At 37.2% G+C, this 18,163-nt stretch overlaps 1 protein-coding gene across 2 annotated transcripts; it reads right to left on the bottom strand.

Moving 5' to 3' along the window:
- Window positions 1–1,358: 1,358 nt before the first annotated feature.
- On the bottom strand, window positions 1,359–17,273 carry LOC113048031 (ethanolamine kinase 1-like). 2 transcript variants are annotated; one of them, XM_026209531.1, is made up of 8 exons: window positions 17,026–17,269; window positions 12,390–12,649; window positions 11,248–11,388; window positions 10,587–10,729; window positions 7,165–7,248; window positions 6,914–7,074; window positions 4,156–4,229; window positions 1,359–4,059 (listed from the first exon to the last, which is right to left on the bottom strand). In XM_026209531.1, the coding sequence occupies exons 1-8, from the start codon at window positions 17,170–17,172 to the stop codon at window positions 3,987–3,989; spliced, it is 1,083 nt and encodes a 360-aa protein (XP_026065316.1). In that variant the 5' UTR covers window positions 17,173–17,269; the 3' UTR covers window positions 1,359–3,986. The 2 variants fall into 2 exon arrangements, with proteins under 2 accessions (XP_026065316.1, XP_026065317.1); XM_026209532.1 differs by lacking the exons at window positions 1,359–4,059; window positions 4,156–4,229 and adding an exon at window positions 8,861–8,955 and having other exon boundaries at window positions 17,026–17,273.
- Between the last annotated feature and the right edge of the window lie 890 nt (window positions 17,274–18,163).

Here is an 18,163-nt window from a genome sequence, read left to right as displayed (position 1 = left end):
CATTTGCCTTTTTTGGGGGGCCATAAAACTTTAATATGTCAACAAAAGAACCAAGAACTTTGAACCGGTGTTTATTTAGGTTCAGAATTCTGTTCTGGAAATATAGGCAAATTTGTGCACATTTATTTAAACATGTCTTATGCGACTTATAAGCTTAGTATGGTGTTAGTTTTACTTCATGTCATTCCTATCTTAATCATTTTAAGTAGTCATGAATCCACATAATGTGATTTAGGTTTGACACACAGCCATATGTGACCTGTATATTCAAATGCTGCTAGCCATAAACGAAACAGTCTTCATTAACATCCTCAAAACATCAGATCGGCCTATTACAGTCATCTCATTGTGAAGATCCACACATTAGATACAACAACAGCTCCCATTAAACAATGAAAACTAATGACGTTAAAGTGAAATAAAACTAGATCGTGCAAGCCGAGTACAATTACCCCAAATCTATATACCCCACCCCATGTTTAAAGAGCCATTAATCAGATAAAAATAGACTGAAGAAGTCTTTTGTGATTAACGAGGTGAGACTTGTGCTAATTACTGTTTCCTCTGCTTGTAATTAGGTTGGCACATCTAATCAAGATGAATGAACGTCCTGACCCACTGCACATTGTTTGTGACTCACAAACCCAGCGGCTTTTACATCTTTATTCCTCAAACTGTATTATCATGACCTTGTCTCTATGAGACACGCTCCCATAACTGTGTATGGCTTTATTACACCCTCCTGCAGTGTGTTAAAAGAGATGTTGTGAATGCGAGCTTTGTCTGATCTGTTCCGCCTTCAGCTGCTTTAAAGCTTTTTCAGTCATGTAGTCCATGTCTAACACCTGTTGTGGAAAAAAATCGGAGGCATGAATAGATGTGTGCAGTGTGCATGGGCTTTTTTGTTTGATGCATCTTGCTTTCAATGACAAACGATTGTAGAGGTGTTTGTAGGGAACAAACTATATGTTTTTGCTCATATTATTTTATGTAAACTAGGCACAAGAATTGTCCTAATATGTCGATATGTTGTGCATCTCGCACACTTGTAATTATTTCAGACAAGTGTTTGTAATTTGACCATTGTAAAATGGAAATAAGTTGAGGCGTGAATCCAGATATTGAATTTGGTAATTAATGCGGAGCTCTTGGTGGAAGTCGCTGGAGGGACTGGAACTAATTCAATTACAGTCGGAACTGGAGCACTGTTATAATTATTTCTTTCTGAAACACTCCGTAGCATAAAACACAGGCATGGTCCATGATCCAACTACAACATGAAGGTTAACCACATTACATTTTGTTTTTATGACGCAATCTCTTTCTGGTAAGCAGAACGGGAAATCAAGACCAAGAACTTTTTTATTTCATTCAATTTTATTTCTATTCAGATTTGTTACAGAATCTATGCTACACTTCAGGATTTAATCCCCGGATTATTATTAAATCTACTTAAACAGTTCTTCTTAGAAAAAGACTATCTCTGTTTAGTTATTGACAACAGGCATTGTTTAATAATAAGCCAAGATTTTCTTTTACAGTATGTTTACAGTTGTACATATACACCTACATTAAAAACTGCCAGTAGATGCTTGCATGAGGCAGTCCTTTACGTTTGATGTTCACCAGAAGCACTTCATTGCATGAAAGGTGGAACCACGCATCACTTTCGGTTTTCTACAAATGCTAAAGAGTGCAAATCAGTTATAGACTCTTAAAGTGAGTTTTTCCACTAGATGTTTGATGAACATTTCTGGCGTATTAAATAAAATAAAAAAGGAAAATGTAGCATTCTGTGTGGTCTTTGACAGTTCAAAAACATGATCAAGGTGCAACCTTGACCGTTACAAAAGAACTGGCATAGAAAAAGAAGCATACATCAAAATACTATAAAACAACCTGAAATTCACAGTTTCTAGTATTTACAGAATTATACATGGTTGTTTGTAGTATAGGCAAACTGACACAGGAAACTGAGGTAAATGAGGGTGGCCAGGCGGTGCAAAGGCAGGTCTCAGAGCTAAGGTTTGCACCAGAATTTTTGGGAGAACAAAAAAAAAGCTTGGTCACACTTTACACTACATTGCTCAAGTGTACTGAGCATAATCTGAAACTAACTGGAATTGATTTCAGTGGCATTTTTTTATATTCATGATGGCTATTTTTTTTTCTCTCCAAGATATTTTGTCAAATAATTTAAATGAATCAGTTGATATAAGTGGTCACCATGGTGTCTAAACACAAAACTAGATCAGCCTAGAATAAAATATTATGAAACCAAATGTTGAAAGGTTTGGGGTCAGGAAGATTTTCTAACAGTTTCAAAAGAAGATTCAATCTCACTAAGGCAACATTTACTTGATCAGAATGTAGAAACCATAACCATGACTTTTCAGCAGCCATTACTCCAGTCTTCAGTGTCACACGATCCTTCAGAAATCAGTCTAATATAATAATGTGGTGCTCAGGAAACATTTCTTATCATACACGTTAAACCCAGTTGTGATGCTAAATATTTTTGTGAAAACTGATTTACTTTCAAGATTCTTTAATGAATAAAAAGGAGAGAACGGAATAAAAGTATTAATGTCTTTCTAAAATAAATAAAGAAATCAATAAAATCTCATTGACTCCAAACTTTTGAACAGTGGTGTAATATATATATATATGTAGGGCATTTTTGTTCATTTCAAGCATTATTTGCCCCAAGTCCAGATTAATATGAATAAACTACTACACCATTTCTGTGTGGAGCGGCTTGTGGAGGGACCCTGCTAAATAAAGCATTATCTCTACTCTCACCATGTGCAGTTAAACTAGTCCTAAAGCAGAAAGAGCGGCCCATCGCACGGTGATCTGAGGACTGGTTTTGTTCTTAAAGCAGTCAGTTTGTGCAAAAAGGCCTGTCATTTAGCTATGCGGATGGGGAGTACGAATACAAAAGCTTTAGTAGTGCATTCAGAAAGCGATACCATCATTAAGGCTTCCAGGAAATACATCCATTACAAAAAAGGTCATGGATACCTCCCAGAAAAAGAGCGACCTCTTTAACAGCGCCACTTAAATCAGTACAAAACCACCATGTGACGTAAATATTACCACGTTATTTCTAATGTGGAAAAATACACTGCCTGTAATGTACAAGCAAGAAATATCAGCACTTTGGTGTGGGCTTCAGATTAGCTACAGGCTTGTCGTAGCCTTGGCTACTTTCTTCAAGCACCACGCTGAGAAAACAATGAAGAACTTTATGAATGCGCTATACAGTGGTTCACAGTGACAGGACGGGGGAGGAATCGTCTGCCAGAAACGAACAACGAAGCTTCTATTGGTCCCCGAATTACGCATCTTACCGCGGCTGTGCCAGGAACAACACTTAAAGGAACAGACAGGCCAGAAGTTCCCCGTTTAGACCGAATCAGTGACTATCCATACAGTAAACCCTACATGATCTTACAGTACACTGATTTCTCTCATTAAAAGGTGTGTAAACAAGCAGGAATGACCTTCAGGGTGAGAACAGTTAGTTGCTGGGAACAGACCCAGCAGCCCTCCTCTCTGACTTCAGATAATAATTGTTGTTGAGGGAGGATCCCTGTCCTTGGAGGACCGGTATCTGGGAGCTTTTCTTTATTTGAAATTCTCCAGGGCTCGCTCTTCACATACATTGGCAAGTGGAGGCTCCAGAGTAAGCCATCTGTGTGTCAGTTTTTGCTTCCTCTATTGGCAATATCACTAAAATAGACTAGGGCACAGGGGTGACCCTCTCTCTTGATCGCCACATTAAAGAGAGGAGGGGGGCTTAAGTGCTTGGTTTTCTACAACGCTAAACCAACTATGAGTTCAGAGATGGGGCTTATCTAATATAATGTGTTCAGACAAGTAAGTGCAGTGTTCGGTCTACAAATTGAAGAGGTCTCCAGCTAGTTCTTGTGTCCACCAGGGGGAGCCCTTCTCTAGAGTAGCACAAGCCATGACCTGAGAGATTATTCTGGAAGGAGCAGTGACATCACCTCTGGTTTCATCTTGAAGTACTGGTTGAAACGGAGAACTGCATATCTGCAAGAACAAATATGGTGGCCGAGAATGAGCATACATAGTTTCAGTCTTGATTATATGGATGCTGTTCAGTGTTGTTCAAAAGTGAAAACTTACCCCAAGAAGTCAAAGTCGATAGTGGAGTACTGAGCCTGGATTAATGCCCACAGTCCCCAAAAGAAATGAGATGCCTGGGGAGAACAAAAAAAAACAAAGACCATGAGGAAAAATTAAGACTTTTTTTTTTTTTACTTTTTCACAGAAGAATATATCAGGGTACTGAGGACTAAAAATCATAATAATAATAATAAATAAATAAAATCATACTGTACCCCAAAAGGAAAAGAAAAAATATATATAGAAATTATATATATATATATATATATTTCATATCAGTGTTTTCATTGTTAACTAAGAAATTAAGAAAAAATAAGCTATTTTATTTTAATTTAATTTAAAATTTAACTAAAATGAATGTATATGAAAGAAGCCTATTTCCAGTAACTCTGTGTCTATATATAAATAAATTAATCATTGGAAAAATCTATCCTCAAAACAACAAACCAGGGATATTTATTTTGATTAGAATCAGTGTAATTTAAATGTAGTGCAAAAAATACTGCCTTAATGTATTAATATTTCAAATGATCTATAAATATATAATTTTTTTCTGATTAAATTAATGCAAATTTGATATACATTGCAGGAGGTAGAGGCTTAATTGTTATAAAAATAATCTCTCGATGCCCAGATCTCAATGTTCCCAAAAAAAAAAGAGGCTTCCTTTAATAAACACCAAATGCTCTTAATTTTCTATTTTGATTTCAGGGGAAAATAGGACTAAGGAATATTCTCGACAGGCTCTGTGAGATTCACCTTGACACTGGAGTTCACTGGGACAGATTGCATGTTGTATTGTTGCTTGGAAACATTTGACCCACGCCTTTCTAAGCAAAGACGGCTTCCTTTTAGTGGACCCATTAAAAAAAGGAAAAAAACGATAACTGCATGGAAGTTATCGGTGTTGATTCTGGATCACTGACAGTGATGTAAAAGCTTATAAAATGTGGCATTTATATAAAAGCCCTCTGAAGAGACTGAATCACTCCTGCCATCATGTGAGTAAAGATCATTGGTCTGCTGGCCTATAATAAAGTCTCTATCCTCTGTGTTTTTTGCTCAACTGCACAGAATAAATGTTTGCCTCTGCCAGAGCCAAGGGTGCTGAACCCCCTCAGACACAATCTCGGAGTATATTCAGACCATCTTTTATAAAAGTCTCCTGGCTAGGCATGTGAGGATGGTGTGCAAACATAATAAAGCAGAGCTTCATTGGGCGCCACACACCCACGTCTATCTAAAATGAATACATAGTCCTTGAAATATATAGAGATTTTTTGGGGGGAAATATTAGTTCAATAAACTCAATTAAATTCTTACTTTATACAGTTATGAATTGATGTAAAATGCACTACTGTTCAAACGTCTGGGTAAGATTTTCTAGTGTTTATGAACGAAGTCCATTATCCTCACCAAGACTGCATTTAGTTTGATCGATTATTTATACATTATTTAAATTTACTGTATTCTATTTCAATATAATATAGTTATTACATAACATAATTTATTCCTGTGATAGTAAAGCTGTTTTTTTCAGCACCATTACTTCAGTCATCAGTGTAACATGATCCTTCGGAAATCATTTTTTTAATGCTCATGAAACTTTTCTTATTATTATCAATGTTGAAAACAGCTGCTTAATATTTCTGTGGAAAGAGTTTTTCAGGATTCTCTGATAAACAAAGTCTTTAGTGTCACTTTTGATCAACTGTATGCATCCTTGCCGATTAAATGTATTCATTTTTATTGAAAGAAAATAATTTGACTGACTCAACTTTGGTGTGCAAAGCTTATCAATTATTGTATAAACAGTTTCTGGCAATTTTCTATTGATTTCATCTTAGTAATATTGTAATATTGTGATATTATTCAGAATCACCTTTGTTTACTATTATATAATCTACATTATATAATATAGCTATAAATTAATGATCAGAATATAACATTTTGATTTTTAAAAGCTACGCCAGCTGCCTTCAACTTCTAGAAACCATAATACTGGCTTAATTTGTTTATGGTGCGTTAACATGATACTTAATCAGTATATACCCATATTTTTAAGGACTCTTCTATTTTCTCTTTCAATTAAAGCTGCAAGAAAAAGGAATCCAAAAGTGAAAGGCAACAAATCACAAAGGCAACGCACATCTGTTATCATTAAGCCCCACACTGTGGCATTCCTCTGGCGTTTGTTTTAGCGTCTCTCAAGGTCCCTCTCAGGGACAGGAGAGAAAACTGCGCCCCCATAACCGAGAGCCAGAGGATGATTATGTTTTCTCTTTCTCTTCTTTCTCCTAACAGACTGGAAATTAAAAAATGTCTGCCCTGCTTTTAACACGTCTGCTGATCCCGAAAGACTGAATGGTGAGAGTAAACTAGATATTAAATTAGTTTTCCTCTAAAGTAAATATCATTGTCGAGAAAGGGCAGGTGTGCTACTTGATTGTGGAAGAATGACCTGTGCACACACAAACACCCAGAGGTCGACGCCTGCAAGGATCTCAAGGCTTCTTCCCTGACAACTTCCAATCATTATTCATACCTTCGTCTCCACTGGCCCTAATGCAGACGATCTACCTGCTAAATAGTTAAACTGCTCACGATGTTCCAGTTTACTTTGTAAAATGCTGCGTGTCATTAAAGAAAGTAATTACATTGAAAAAACAAATGTCTGATGTTTAATTTGGCAGGGTGCAGATGGATGGAAGTGCGTCACGATTCCAGACCGTGGCAGATGAATCCAGTTTCGACTCACCAAGGCGAAGCGGTTGACTTGCACGTACAGCACCTCCACTTCAGTGTTGGACACCTGTGTGCCCTGGGATTTGTACTCCTTGTAGGCCTCCAGATAGGCCTGGAGCCATTGCAACTGGAGCTCTCGCCCGGGATACAGCGTGTAGTCCACCTCATTCAGACCTGTCAATCACAAGAAGGCCACACCCACTTGGTTAAGCAGGTTCTTTACTCTTCTCTCCAATGGCTTAATTTGTGTTCATAGAGCATTACCTGCAAATTCATTGAAGTGATTGCCAATATCATAGGCTTGATAATTGTACCCAGCATATTCGTAGTCAATGAATTTGACATTTCCTGCAGGAGGGGAAACAAATAGCAATTTGTTTAGAAAAGCACACGGGCATTGTCTTCTTAATAACCCTTGTTCTTTTTTACTGTAACAATCTATTGCCTGTATTAGCAAACCAACACTACAATTGGCATTATCTGCAATTTAAGTGACTTCTCAAATCAAATGTGGAAAAAAGGAGTAAGGATTTGCATTCTGGTGCAAGACGAGAAAGAATAAACGAATGATGAAGTGAACAAGACACGGGGACAGATTTCATGCACTTATAGCATGCATGTGGAAAAAACAGCATGTTATATGGGTGATTCTTCAATTAGGGTAACTTTGAAAAATGAAACTTTATCACACGGTTTCATTTCATGTAAAATATTTTTCACATCCTCATATGATAGGTTATTGATTTTGTGTGTGATGGTAATGATTTTTTGTGTGTGGACACAACATTGCGCTCAATTAACTTGAACTGTTGAAAAGATACCGTTTCTGGATTAAAATTCTCAAATACTGACTATTTTGTTAATGATGTCAAAAAAAACCTACTTTCAGATCATGATGCAACATTCTCCATTATAATTTTGATGTTCACTATACCCATCTTACCACATCAGGTATCATTTCCATCATAACTAAACATGATCATCAAAATCATGATCATCATTTCATGATTTTAATAATTCAATAATGTGTTAGTTTTTAAGTGTATGGGGTAAATGAAATTGATTCTTTATTCTGAAAAGTGCAACATTTCAACACAAGCAATTAAAAACAACACGTTTAAAGTTTTTATAATGATATACAAATTATGATCATCTTTTCAAAATAAAATGGCTTATGTTATCAATTAAAAAAAAATAAAAGTTTATCTAATTGATGAATCACCATTTACATGAGTCTGCTGAGAAGAAAAGTGGAAAACTTGCAACGTTCTTTGATTTTTTAGTTTAAAGGAAAATGCGTATTATTATTATTATTTTTTTAATATTTAAACTGAAAAAAAAACCATGATTCCTTCTTAAATACAAATTATTAATGAGTGTGCAAAGTTATTCCAAGTTTTCCAGGAAATCTCGTTACTGGTGACAGAAAGAGCACCTCGCATAAACAGTCTTCAGGAAACAGTAAAAGTAAAAAGAGAGTAAAATAAAAGTGAATAGAGCAGAAATGGATAAACAAATCAGGTTAGATAAGAGTTGACAGCTTTACAAAATGCAGACATGGCTGTACTGTAAAACCACAGGGTTGGAAGGACAGAGGAGGTAAAGGAGAGAAAATGGGCAATGTTGCCATCTAATGGCACATAGTCTGTATAGCAGTGATCTAGCAAGCAGTGACTTGATCAGTCAGGTGATGTAGACAGTGTTGAAAACAAAGCCTTACTCCACTTACTCTACATATGTGTAATGCGTGTGTATGTATATATATATGTATACAAATACAGTATAATATATGACAAATCACTGCCTAGTTTGTTAAATGCACATTATTGCACCTAATGTGTGTTTGACTTTACGTTGCCTTGCATTCCCAGTGCTCTAGAGCTCCTGGTGTCTAGAAAAAAGTTTGATTGACATTGGACAGAAGTGTTGGTCTACAGAAAGAGACACGTGAGGTGGTTACCGGACCCGGTGGCGTCCTAGCGGGACACACTGAACACCTCCAGTCAGTGGCTATAGCCCTGTGCAGCAGATGAAGAGATTTGGGCAAACTCACATCTGTCACAGAACACACACAGCTTCACTGCAGAGAGGCCATTGGGCGCCTCCCCCGTTAAGAACAAACACGGCTCATCTCATAAACGCACACCCCCACCACACAGCATCCCCATTGGTCCATTAGCCAGCCAGTGAGGACCCAAGTTACTGGCTCTATGCAAATGCCACAGTGGCTTCCTGTGCAGGTCGAGCCTGTGGGACTCTCAGACTTATCTGACTCCCTAAGTGTCAACGGAAGGCAAGAAAAACAAAAACAGGTACGAGCTCGGAAGGCTGGCCTATTGCATAACACTCCTGTTCTTGGCTTCTATAGGTCTCACCGGGAAGGGGAGGGGGCTGAGTGAGCAGGAATGTCAAAAACTTAAACATTTTACTGTGAAAACTTCCTCCCACCCCTTGGTTTGTGTGTTAAAAGCGAGTTGGAGGAAGTGGCTTGGCTTTTTTTCTCAAAACAGAGCCTCCTTCCTCTCTCAAAGTTAAAGTGCCCAAGGTCGCAGCTGCCTCCAAACCCTGTTCTCGGAGCAGATTTCCAATCTTTAATCGCTTGTTGTCAATTATTTACTGCTTAAAGAACAGTTTTTAGGGGCAAGTGATACCTTTAGGGCAACCGATACGTGCTGTTGGTAATCAGTTTGACGGTTGCAGCCACTTAAAAAAAAAAAAAAAAAAAAAAAAGTGAGAGACAGGAACTACATTCTCACACTACTGCTGTGGCAGAGCAAACATTTTCTCATGCTTTTACTCTTCAAAGTGGGTCATTCCTGTTATGCTGATGATTTTGAGTGAATTTTAATTAATAATGTTTATATATTATATACATTTTTAAATAACAACTACAGTATAATATATGAAAAATATCTATATATCTAAATATGTAATATAATAAATATATAATTAATTATTCATTATATTATTTATAAATATAATTAAGATATTGTACTTTATTTTAGGTTTGGCACCTGAGAACATGACAAAAAGTCCACTCAAACTAAAGAAAAATTGCTTTTATTTTCCTAGTCTAATTCACATATAATAAATAAATACTGTATTACTGAAACTTCAAAATGATCAAATTACTTGCTTTTATTCAAATTAGGCTTTGAATTTCCTTCCTTATATTTTCTTGTCATTGTATAAATAAAGCTGAAGTGCCTTGGCCTGAGCTGGGCATATTTATGAAAGTCTGATACTGTGTTTTATAGAAAAACTTCCTCATTTCATAAATATATTTGCAGAGAGAAACGAACTGAAAACATTGTGCATAACAGGAATGTCACACTGGCATTCACTCTCCATCCTGTGGGCCAGGTAGCGGCAGATGGTCGCCAGTCTGTACATCATGAAGATAGTAAACAGCATCACAGCATTCAACAACATTCCCCAAAGCAAACACAAACACACATTTGCTTTTGATTTCAAGAACAGAAAACACATTTTATGGAAACCAGTGGATTCTCCTGATTGCCTTGATTAAAATCGGATGATCATTTAATTGTACTACCCTTTAGGAAAGGGCATCCATGCTATATTTCAGAGGTGAAAACACTAAATTTAAGCCTACCTTAGGCAGGGGGGGGTTGGGAAAACATACGCTGTGGCTGAAGGAAACCGGTGGGGTTTGTTGTACTCACCTTCCTGTTGTTTGTAGATGATGTTCTTACAGAGCAGATCGTTGTGACACAGAACGACTGGGGAACCCAGTTTAGAAAGGTTCTGCTGAAGCCAGATCATCTCGTCTCTAAGACACGCGGTGCTGGGCACCTCACTGTTCAGCCTGGAAACAGACGACACATACATGCATTCAGAAAACACAAACGCGCTCTTCTGTTCCAGTGTGATTCAAATAAGGCACACTGTACACAAACCTGCTTCACTCAATAAGATAAACATCTTAAAAACAGCAAACTAACTGCACAGACACTTATGGGTGTTTGATTTGTTTCCAGCAGTTGTTTTAAAATAATTAAAAATAAAACATTAAAATAAACATACCTGAATTCAAACATACCTGAACTATTACTTTTACTCAAACTTGACTAGGGCAGACGCTCTAACAATCCACATAGCAACATTCTCCATGTCTCAGTTTTGCATGTAAAACCAGTCATACTCCCTTCAGACAATGTACAAATTTAGTTGCATCTGCAAAAACCTCCCTGTACTGACAGCTTTAATATCGCCAAGAGACATTATACTCGAAGGGTGTGTTACTCTACATATTCTGCTTTGCTAAAAAAAACATGTCAAAACACAATGCAATCCTTAAAATTAAAGCTTAAAATTAAAGCTCACCTCTGGTCCATCTCAGGGTCTTCAAAGTGTGTAGGAACAAGGGAAAAGAACTTGCTCATCTTCAGCCAGAGGTCTGATTGGGGCACCCAGCCATTGTGGGCATGTATGGCATGGTACTTTGCCATCTGCCTCGCAATGTGCCTGTAAACAAATAAAAATGTCTTATTTTCAGGTTTAGGTTTAGGTTTTTTAGAGTGGCTCTACAGTATATTATATACTTACAAACCGTTCAAAAGTTTGGGATTTTTTAAAGACTTTTAAAAAACTCTTATGCTCACCATAGCTGCAATTATCTGATCAAAAATAAGTATTATATTGTGAAATATTATTGCAAATTGTTATCTATTATAAACTTTTTTTTTATGTACTGTACTGTAAATTGAATCTCTAAGACCATTACTCCAGTCATCAGTGAGACATGATCTTTCAGAAATCATCCTAATATTATTATATTTTATTATTATTATAGTGTTCCTGTTGTTTAATGTTAAATAGAGCATTGCGTTATCAAGCGCAAGTTTGGGGGTTCTATTCCCCGAGAACACATGATAGGTAAAAATTGATAGCTTGAATGCACTTTTATCCATGCACTTGGATAAAAGCATCTGCTAAATGCATAAATTTAATTTACTTTTTTATTTAATATGCTGATTTGGTGCTAAAGAAACATTTCTTATTATTATCAATGTGAAAAACCACTGGAAAGTCCTAAAGAATTACATTTATTTGAAATAAAAAAAACTTTGTAGCTTTCTAAATCTCTTTGCTATCAATTTTGCTTTAATGCAGCATTGCTGAAGAAAAGTATAAAAAATTTTCCTGCAAACTTCTGAGCAGTAGTGCATTTAAATGCCAACTCTTTAGTCACTGCTTGCTAACACAGTAGCCTTGTTCTTTCACAGCTGTCTGAGACCCGACAAGTATTGGCTGGAGGCCTGGGTCAGAGTGCGAGAGAGAAAGCGTAGTGCGTCATTCATGTCTTAAGGCATTACTGGGTAAAGTTTGGGGTTGTGTGACAAGTGTCTGGCTAGTTGGAAGATCAACCCCGGTATCTCCACCCCGTCACGTCATCCTGAATCAATTAGCTCAGTATTATAAAGGATGATTGGATGATCATCCCATTAGAACACACAATTTCTCACCTGAACATGGCAGGGCTACGGATGTGCTCGGGCTCCAGGGCCACTCCCTGCAGGAACTCATAGCACAGGCCGTTGTTGAAGGTGCAGTAGAGGCGTGGAGCACATCGGTGCGCCTGCAGGACACGGAAGCTCTTCACTTCGTTCTCACGGTCCACAAACAGTTCTGTCTTGTTCCCGTAGACCCGAACCAGGACCACGTCCTGCATGGACCCGCCGACGTAACAGCCAATCAGCTTGTTTGTGATACCGTCGGTGAAAGACTGCAGAAAGAGGAAGAAAACAAGTGGAGAGGTCATCGCTTTCAGCTCGCTCAGATGGCTTGAGGTTAACCTTTAGTGATGTTCATTAAAAAACGAATTGTTAAGATCAGCATCACATGCCTCCAGTTCCTTTTTCCACTACATAAGTTGAAGAGAAACTTCATATTTACATGTATAAAAAAAACGACTGATCACCAAACTTAGTGTGGCAAAACAACTAAATTACTTTTAGTTTATTCTGAATCAAAAGTGGGGTTATTCAGGGTGACAGAGCTGAACAAATTAACATTGTCCACTAATGTAAAAAAAGGAGCGTGTTTGGGACGCCAAGCATTCCAGGCCACAATCATCTGTACTATTTGGGATTGACGGGCAGTGGGGGAAACGTCTGGAATTTGATTTCTGCCAGTGTCAGAGTGGTCTGGCATGTGCTGAGCACTCAATTTTGTTTCAAAGTTGATGAAAACAACCCAATACATATCTGGTTTCCCTCCCACATGCAAGCGACGTGACACACCCCTACCAACTCTATTTATACAAGGAAACACTGTTCCACACCTTAGGCTAAACAGTCTTCAGTTTACTAATATATAATTACAGACTGATGACTTTTTATCCGGATGGAGGCTTCGGATGTTTGGGTTTACACTGTAATGGGGAAGTGAGTTCTTATATGGTTTTAAAATGCCCAGAATGAAAATTCTGTAATCCTTTATTCTGTAATGTCACTCCAAAGTGTGTACGACTTTCTTTTTAATCTGTCCAACACCAAGGAAGATGTTTTGAAGAACATATCAGGTTTCTGTATATGTTTTGTCCGTGAGTTCCAATGTTTTTCAGATATCCTTAAAAATCTCTTTAGCTGTGAACTTCTGTGGTAAAATCATCAATAATTTACCAATGACTTCATGGAAATGTCCATTCGGCCTTTCGCAATCCCAAATGCAGGGAGCATTCGATTCAATGCCTGTAGTAGCACTTGAAAAACTTGATTCAAGGTGTCTCCCCTGGTGCCCAGCTAAAGAAAAGATTGCTATCTTCACATTACTAAACAACACCAAGGCAACGGAAACCTGAACCATCACAATAAACATTGTTAATGCCGTAGTCAATAGTCAATACATGTCGGTTCTGTAATCAGTGAAACTGACTTCGTACACACCACGTTTCTAAGAAACTACTTGAAATTCTGCTTGCCTGGAAAGGCTGAAAACTTCTTGGAGAATGAGTAGTCATGTGAAATATGTTTGTTCTTGGAAAAGGCTTTTCTGTGAGATGCCTTGTTCAATCATTAAAGAAGATTTTGGCTTTGTGTATAGATGTACTCCACTGTTCTCGATTCCGCCCATCTCAGTTTTAATCATCTATGAATGCTAGGGCTGAGAAAACAAAATCGATGAATCACGAATCGAGAGATTATTAAGCATCATTTCTGAGATTTTCCGAATGCATAGCCATTCTTTCTTGAGTTGATCCTGAGCTTAGTTTTGAACAGCAGATGACACTGCATGCTTTAGAAAAAGCCGTACTCTGCTCGTTAGGGCTGTGCAATTAATTAAAATCGAAACGAAATCGCTATTTGAGTTGTTGTGATTTCCTAATCGTAAAAGCCTGCGATGTAGACGCGATATTACTCTGTTCCTGAGCATATGCATGACTGTCAGTCTTCAGTGACAGTCTTACTAACCAGCCGGTTTCAAGCTTGGCTTTGCAAATGTAAAATCGCAAATCAAATCGCAATCGCAATATCTGTCAAAAAAAAAAAAACACAATTAGATATTTTCCCCATATCGCACAGCCCTACTGCTCGTTTCCAAATTCTTACACACACTTGAACCCAAAATAATTCATACAATTTGAAAAGGTTGAAGCGAATTACAAGGGTGTTCAGAGTGGGCTGTGTTTACATTAATCTTGCGTCAAAAAAGCATTCTGAGCTGAGTTTAAATTAACGTTACATGACTCAGCCGAATGCACAAGCGCTCATCAGCACTCCTCTTCATGAGTATTTGAGAGTAGATTAGAGCGCCATCTGCTGTTAAAATCTAAACTCAGAATCGATTCCAGAGGAATTGCGATGCATTCTGAAAATCTCACTGCATCGATTTATTGTCCCAGTCCTAATGAATGCAGAGTGCTCTGGGGTGAACAGAGCAGTGTAATGTCACCGTCACAGACGTCTTTCCATGTCAGCTGAAAGCACACACCTATAGTGTTATAGTAATTTGACTGGATAGCAAACTAATGCCTTGACACTGACTATCCTACACAAATATTGACTTTGAGCCATTTTAAAAATGAGGAATGCTGTATGACCATAAGGCACTAACGCAGGTAGAAAATGTCCTTATACTTCATTCATCTTTCCTGTACATCTGTCAGAACAGTAAATGACATCTACATTATATAATTATATAACATTATATAATTCAACAAAGCATCAGTGAACGGTAATTGAAAAGTTAAAAAAAAAAAAAGTCTTATATACCTTTTCCAGTGCCTTCAGGTCTCATAAATTGGATCTAATATCCGATAAGTTCTAATTAAATTTTTATATACACCATTAACTAGTAATGTGCCGATCCGATACTATGTATCGGTAGGTATCGGCTCCGATACTGCCATTTTCTGCCGGATCGGGTATCGGTAAGAGGAGACCGATCCAAACCAATTGTGTGTATAGTATTCTGTTATCGTTAAGCCCCATGAAAGGCATAAAAACATTATGAAGCACCATAAAGTTTCCATGCACTATATTCCAATTCTTCTGAAGCTGTTCCGTTGTTTAATGTTAAATTCAAGTTTGCATAAACTTGTCTCTCCACTGCAGTTGTCTGTCATCTTTCAGTCAGTATTCAAACTGTGTGTCAGGTGTTAACCACAATGAAACTCTCTCCAAGATTATTCAATGTTCCTATTATTATACTTGATCTGTAGATAAAAGATCAATGGTTTTGCATGAAAGGACTTTATTTTGCTGGAGTTTAGTGTGGTTTCTAAATCATGTTACTTTCTACAGGGTGTCTGTTAGATCACAAAACCAGAGTAGTGAGCACAATGAATTGTTCTTCACATGCACAGAAACTGAAATTTAAATGAATGTATTTTACAACAATACAAAGAGCAATATATAACATTTTTTTCACTAAATGATTAGATTTTATAAAAGTATTGGCACTGACCATTTTTCTAGAGTAACCTTTGCTGCTGAATTATCCATTTGCCTAGTTTATAATAGTATTTTCATAGATTATAGCTATATATTTTTTCATTTGTTATTTTTCTGTATAATTAAGTTGTCTATATTAAGTAGACTGCATTTAACACAAAAATCAGTGATAAGGTCAACACACAGAAACATAGATATTCTACATTGTTTTTTTTTAAAGTGCTAGAATCGGTATCAGCCGATACTCAACATTTTTGGGATCAGACTGGTTCTGAAAAAAAAATGGTATCATGCCTCCCTACTATTAACTAGTTTCAATTACTTACACCTTAGTAACAATGTACCTACACCTTGTGACTAGTACAACTATAATAGACACCAGCAACTATTGTAATACTAGCTGAAACTGAATAGTTCTCCATACACTGAGCAAAATAGTAACCTTTAAATTAACCCGTTTTAAATATTATTTAGTAATCGCTGAATCAACCTAAATACATAATTTAAACCAACAAAACTAAGTTTTACAGTTTTAATCAGGTAGTAATACCTCTTTAAGGTACGTGTTAAAGGTTACCACTTTTTACAGTATAGAATTTAAAGCCAAAAATTGCAATTTGTTAACCATAACAATTACTAGTCATTATTAGGATTCATGTAATTAGTACAAGTATCTCAAAAATAAGTACTAATTACGAATTGTAAAAAAGTAACCACTCATTATTGGAATACTTAAAGTAATTTTTTCAATAGTAGTAACATAAATACAGACACTAAAGTTAATTCGTTTAAGGGAATAAATAAGCTATAAAAAAAAGTCAATACACAACATCCAAAGATCCAACCACCCACGTTCTTCCCATTGCAGTTTCACTTTACATTCATACTGTTGCTTTAATTTTCTCGTAATGGTGCATTAAATATATTGAAGCGAAGAGCAATATACTTTTATGAATGAGAGTGTTACAACATAAGCGCTTTGACAGCTCGCATTGGCAGCCGTGTCTCTGCTAAGCGCCATGGTGCCGACGGGTCCATCTGGTGACGCAGCTCAGGATTTGAAGGCGAAACACGCTTAACTTCGCTTTTATGCATTATATAAGGCGTCAAATTGGCTGCTGTCGGTGAATGCAGACTTTGTGCATCGGTTAGAGCCAGCGTGCGAGCACCTGAATCGTAGGCAAAAAAAATGAGACACGAGAATTACCTTCATTTTGACCTCCGAAGGTTTCCAGTGAGGTCTCAACGTTTTGATGAGTTTCAGCGCTCCGGCTCTGTAATCGTGCTCGTCTAGAGTCACGTCTAATTTAGGAACCAAAGGCGCGCCTTCTGGGACGTGAATGTAATTGGCCATTGCTATATACGCTTGCTGGTGCTGCTCTGAGACGGAGAAGATTCAGTGAATGCGATAAAGTAACGCAGGGTAAGGATTTAAGCTCAGGTTCTGCACGGTTACGCCTCCAGTGGGGATGTTCGATTCGCGAATCAAGCGTTCTTACCACTCGGTTCTTCTTTTTCGCGATTCAACTGAACCGATTCGCTTAGCATTTTGAGCGGACGGTTCTCTTAAATGTGAAAATTGTATGATTATTTATCTTGTATAGCTCCAAACCTGTGTACATTTCTTACGCGGAACACAACAGATTAAAAAAAGATGTAAAGATGTGCTGTCAAATAAAAACTTGGGGCTGTCTGAAAGTCTGGGTGAAAGTTGCTGTGAATAAATTTGGTGTCATCTGTGCACTGGAAATATAAACATAAGTATTTAACGAAATGTTTAACATGAGCGATGATTGATGGAAATCAGTGAATTGGTTTTTGAACCGGTTCATTCAAGTGAACAGTGCGAACGAACCGATTCGCTAAAGTGATTCGATTTCTCAGTGCTATCAGGTGATCCCACCCCTGTGCTTTCAGAGACTCTCGCAGTGCATGCTGGTACTATATGACTCACACTCACAATGCTTTACATCTACTGCGTTACTGTGTCACTAAGATAATACTTAAGGTAGAAAGGCTTTCGTGTTTGCTTTACTGTTTTCGACTCATGAAAATGTGTGCTCACTGTCGATGTTCATTTTGAATAGCTTTTAGCGAGATAAAATAATCTAAGGTGTAGCAAGCAACCTGTGATTAATGGCAATCACAAGCATTACAGTTTCAGATTGACGTAATATAAATGTAACAAAGGACTAGACTATAAATAAACCACATAAATATGTACGGATTGATTGGTTAATAGATGCACATGTATTTGACAAGTTAATAATACTTTATCATTATATTTAGCTATATATCTATCCATCCACCATGTTATAGGAGTCTTTCCAGAAATGTATCCCCTG

Source organism: Carassius auratus, chromosome 29 (assembly GCF_003368295.1).
Source record: "Carassius auratus strain Wakin chromosome 29, ASM336829v1, whole genome shotgun sequence".
Lineage (NCBI taxonomy): Eukaryota > Metazoa > Chordata > Actinopteri > Cypriniformes > Cyprinidae > Carassius > Carassius auratus.
This window is presented reverse-complemented; position numbering and strand designations above follow the sequence as displayed.

Coding starts and splice junctions, on each gene's coding strand:
- LOC113048031 (XM_026209531.1), bottom strand. CDS start 17,172: ATGGCCAATTACATTCACGTCCCAGAAGGCGCGCCTTTGGTTCCTAAA. Junction 12,650..17,025: donor CTTCGGAGGTCAAAATGAAG/GTAATTCTCGTG, acceptor CTCTTTCTGCAG/TCTTTCACCGACGGTATCAC. Junction 11,389..12,389: donor CGTAGCCCTGCCATGTTCAG/GTGAGAAATTGT, acceptor ATTTGTTTACAG/GCACATTGCGAGGCAGATGG.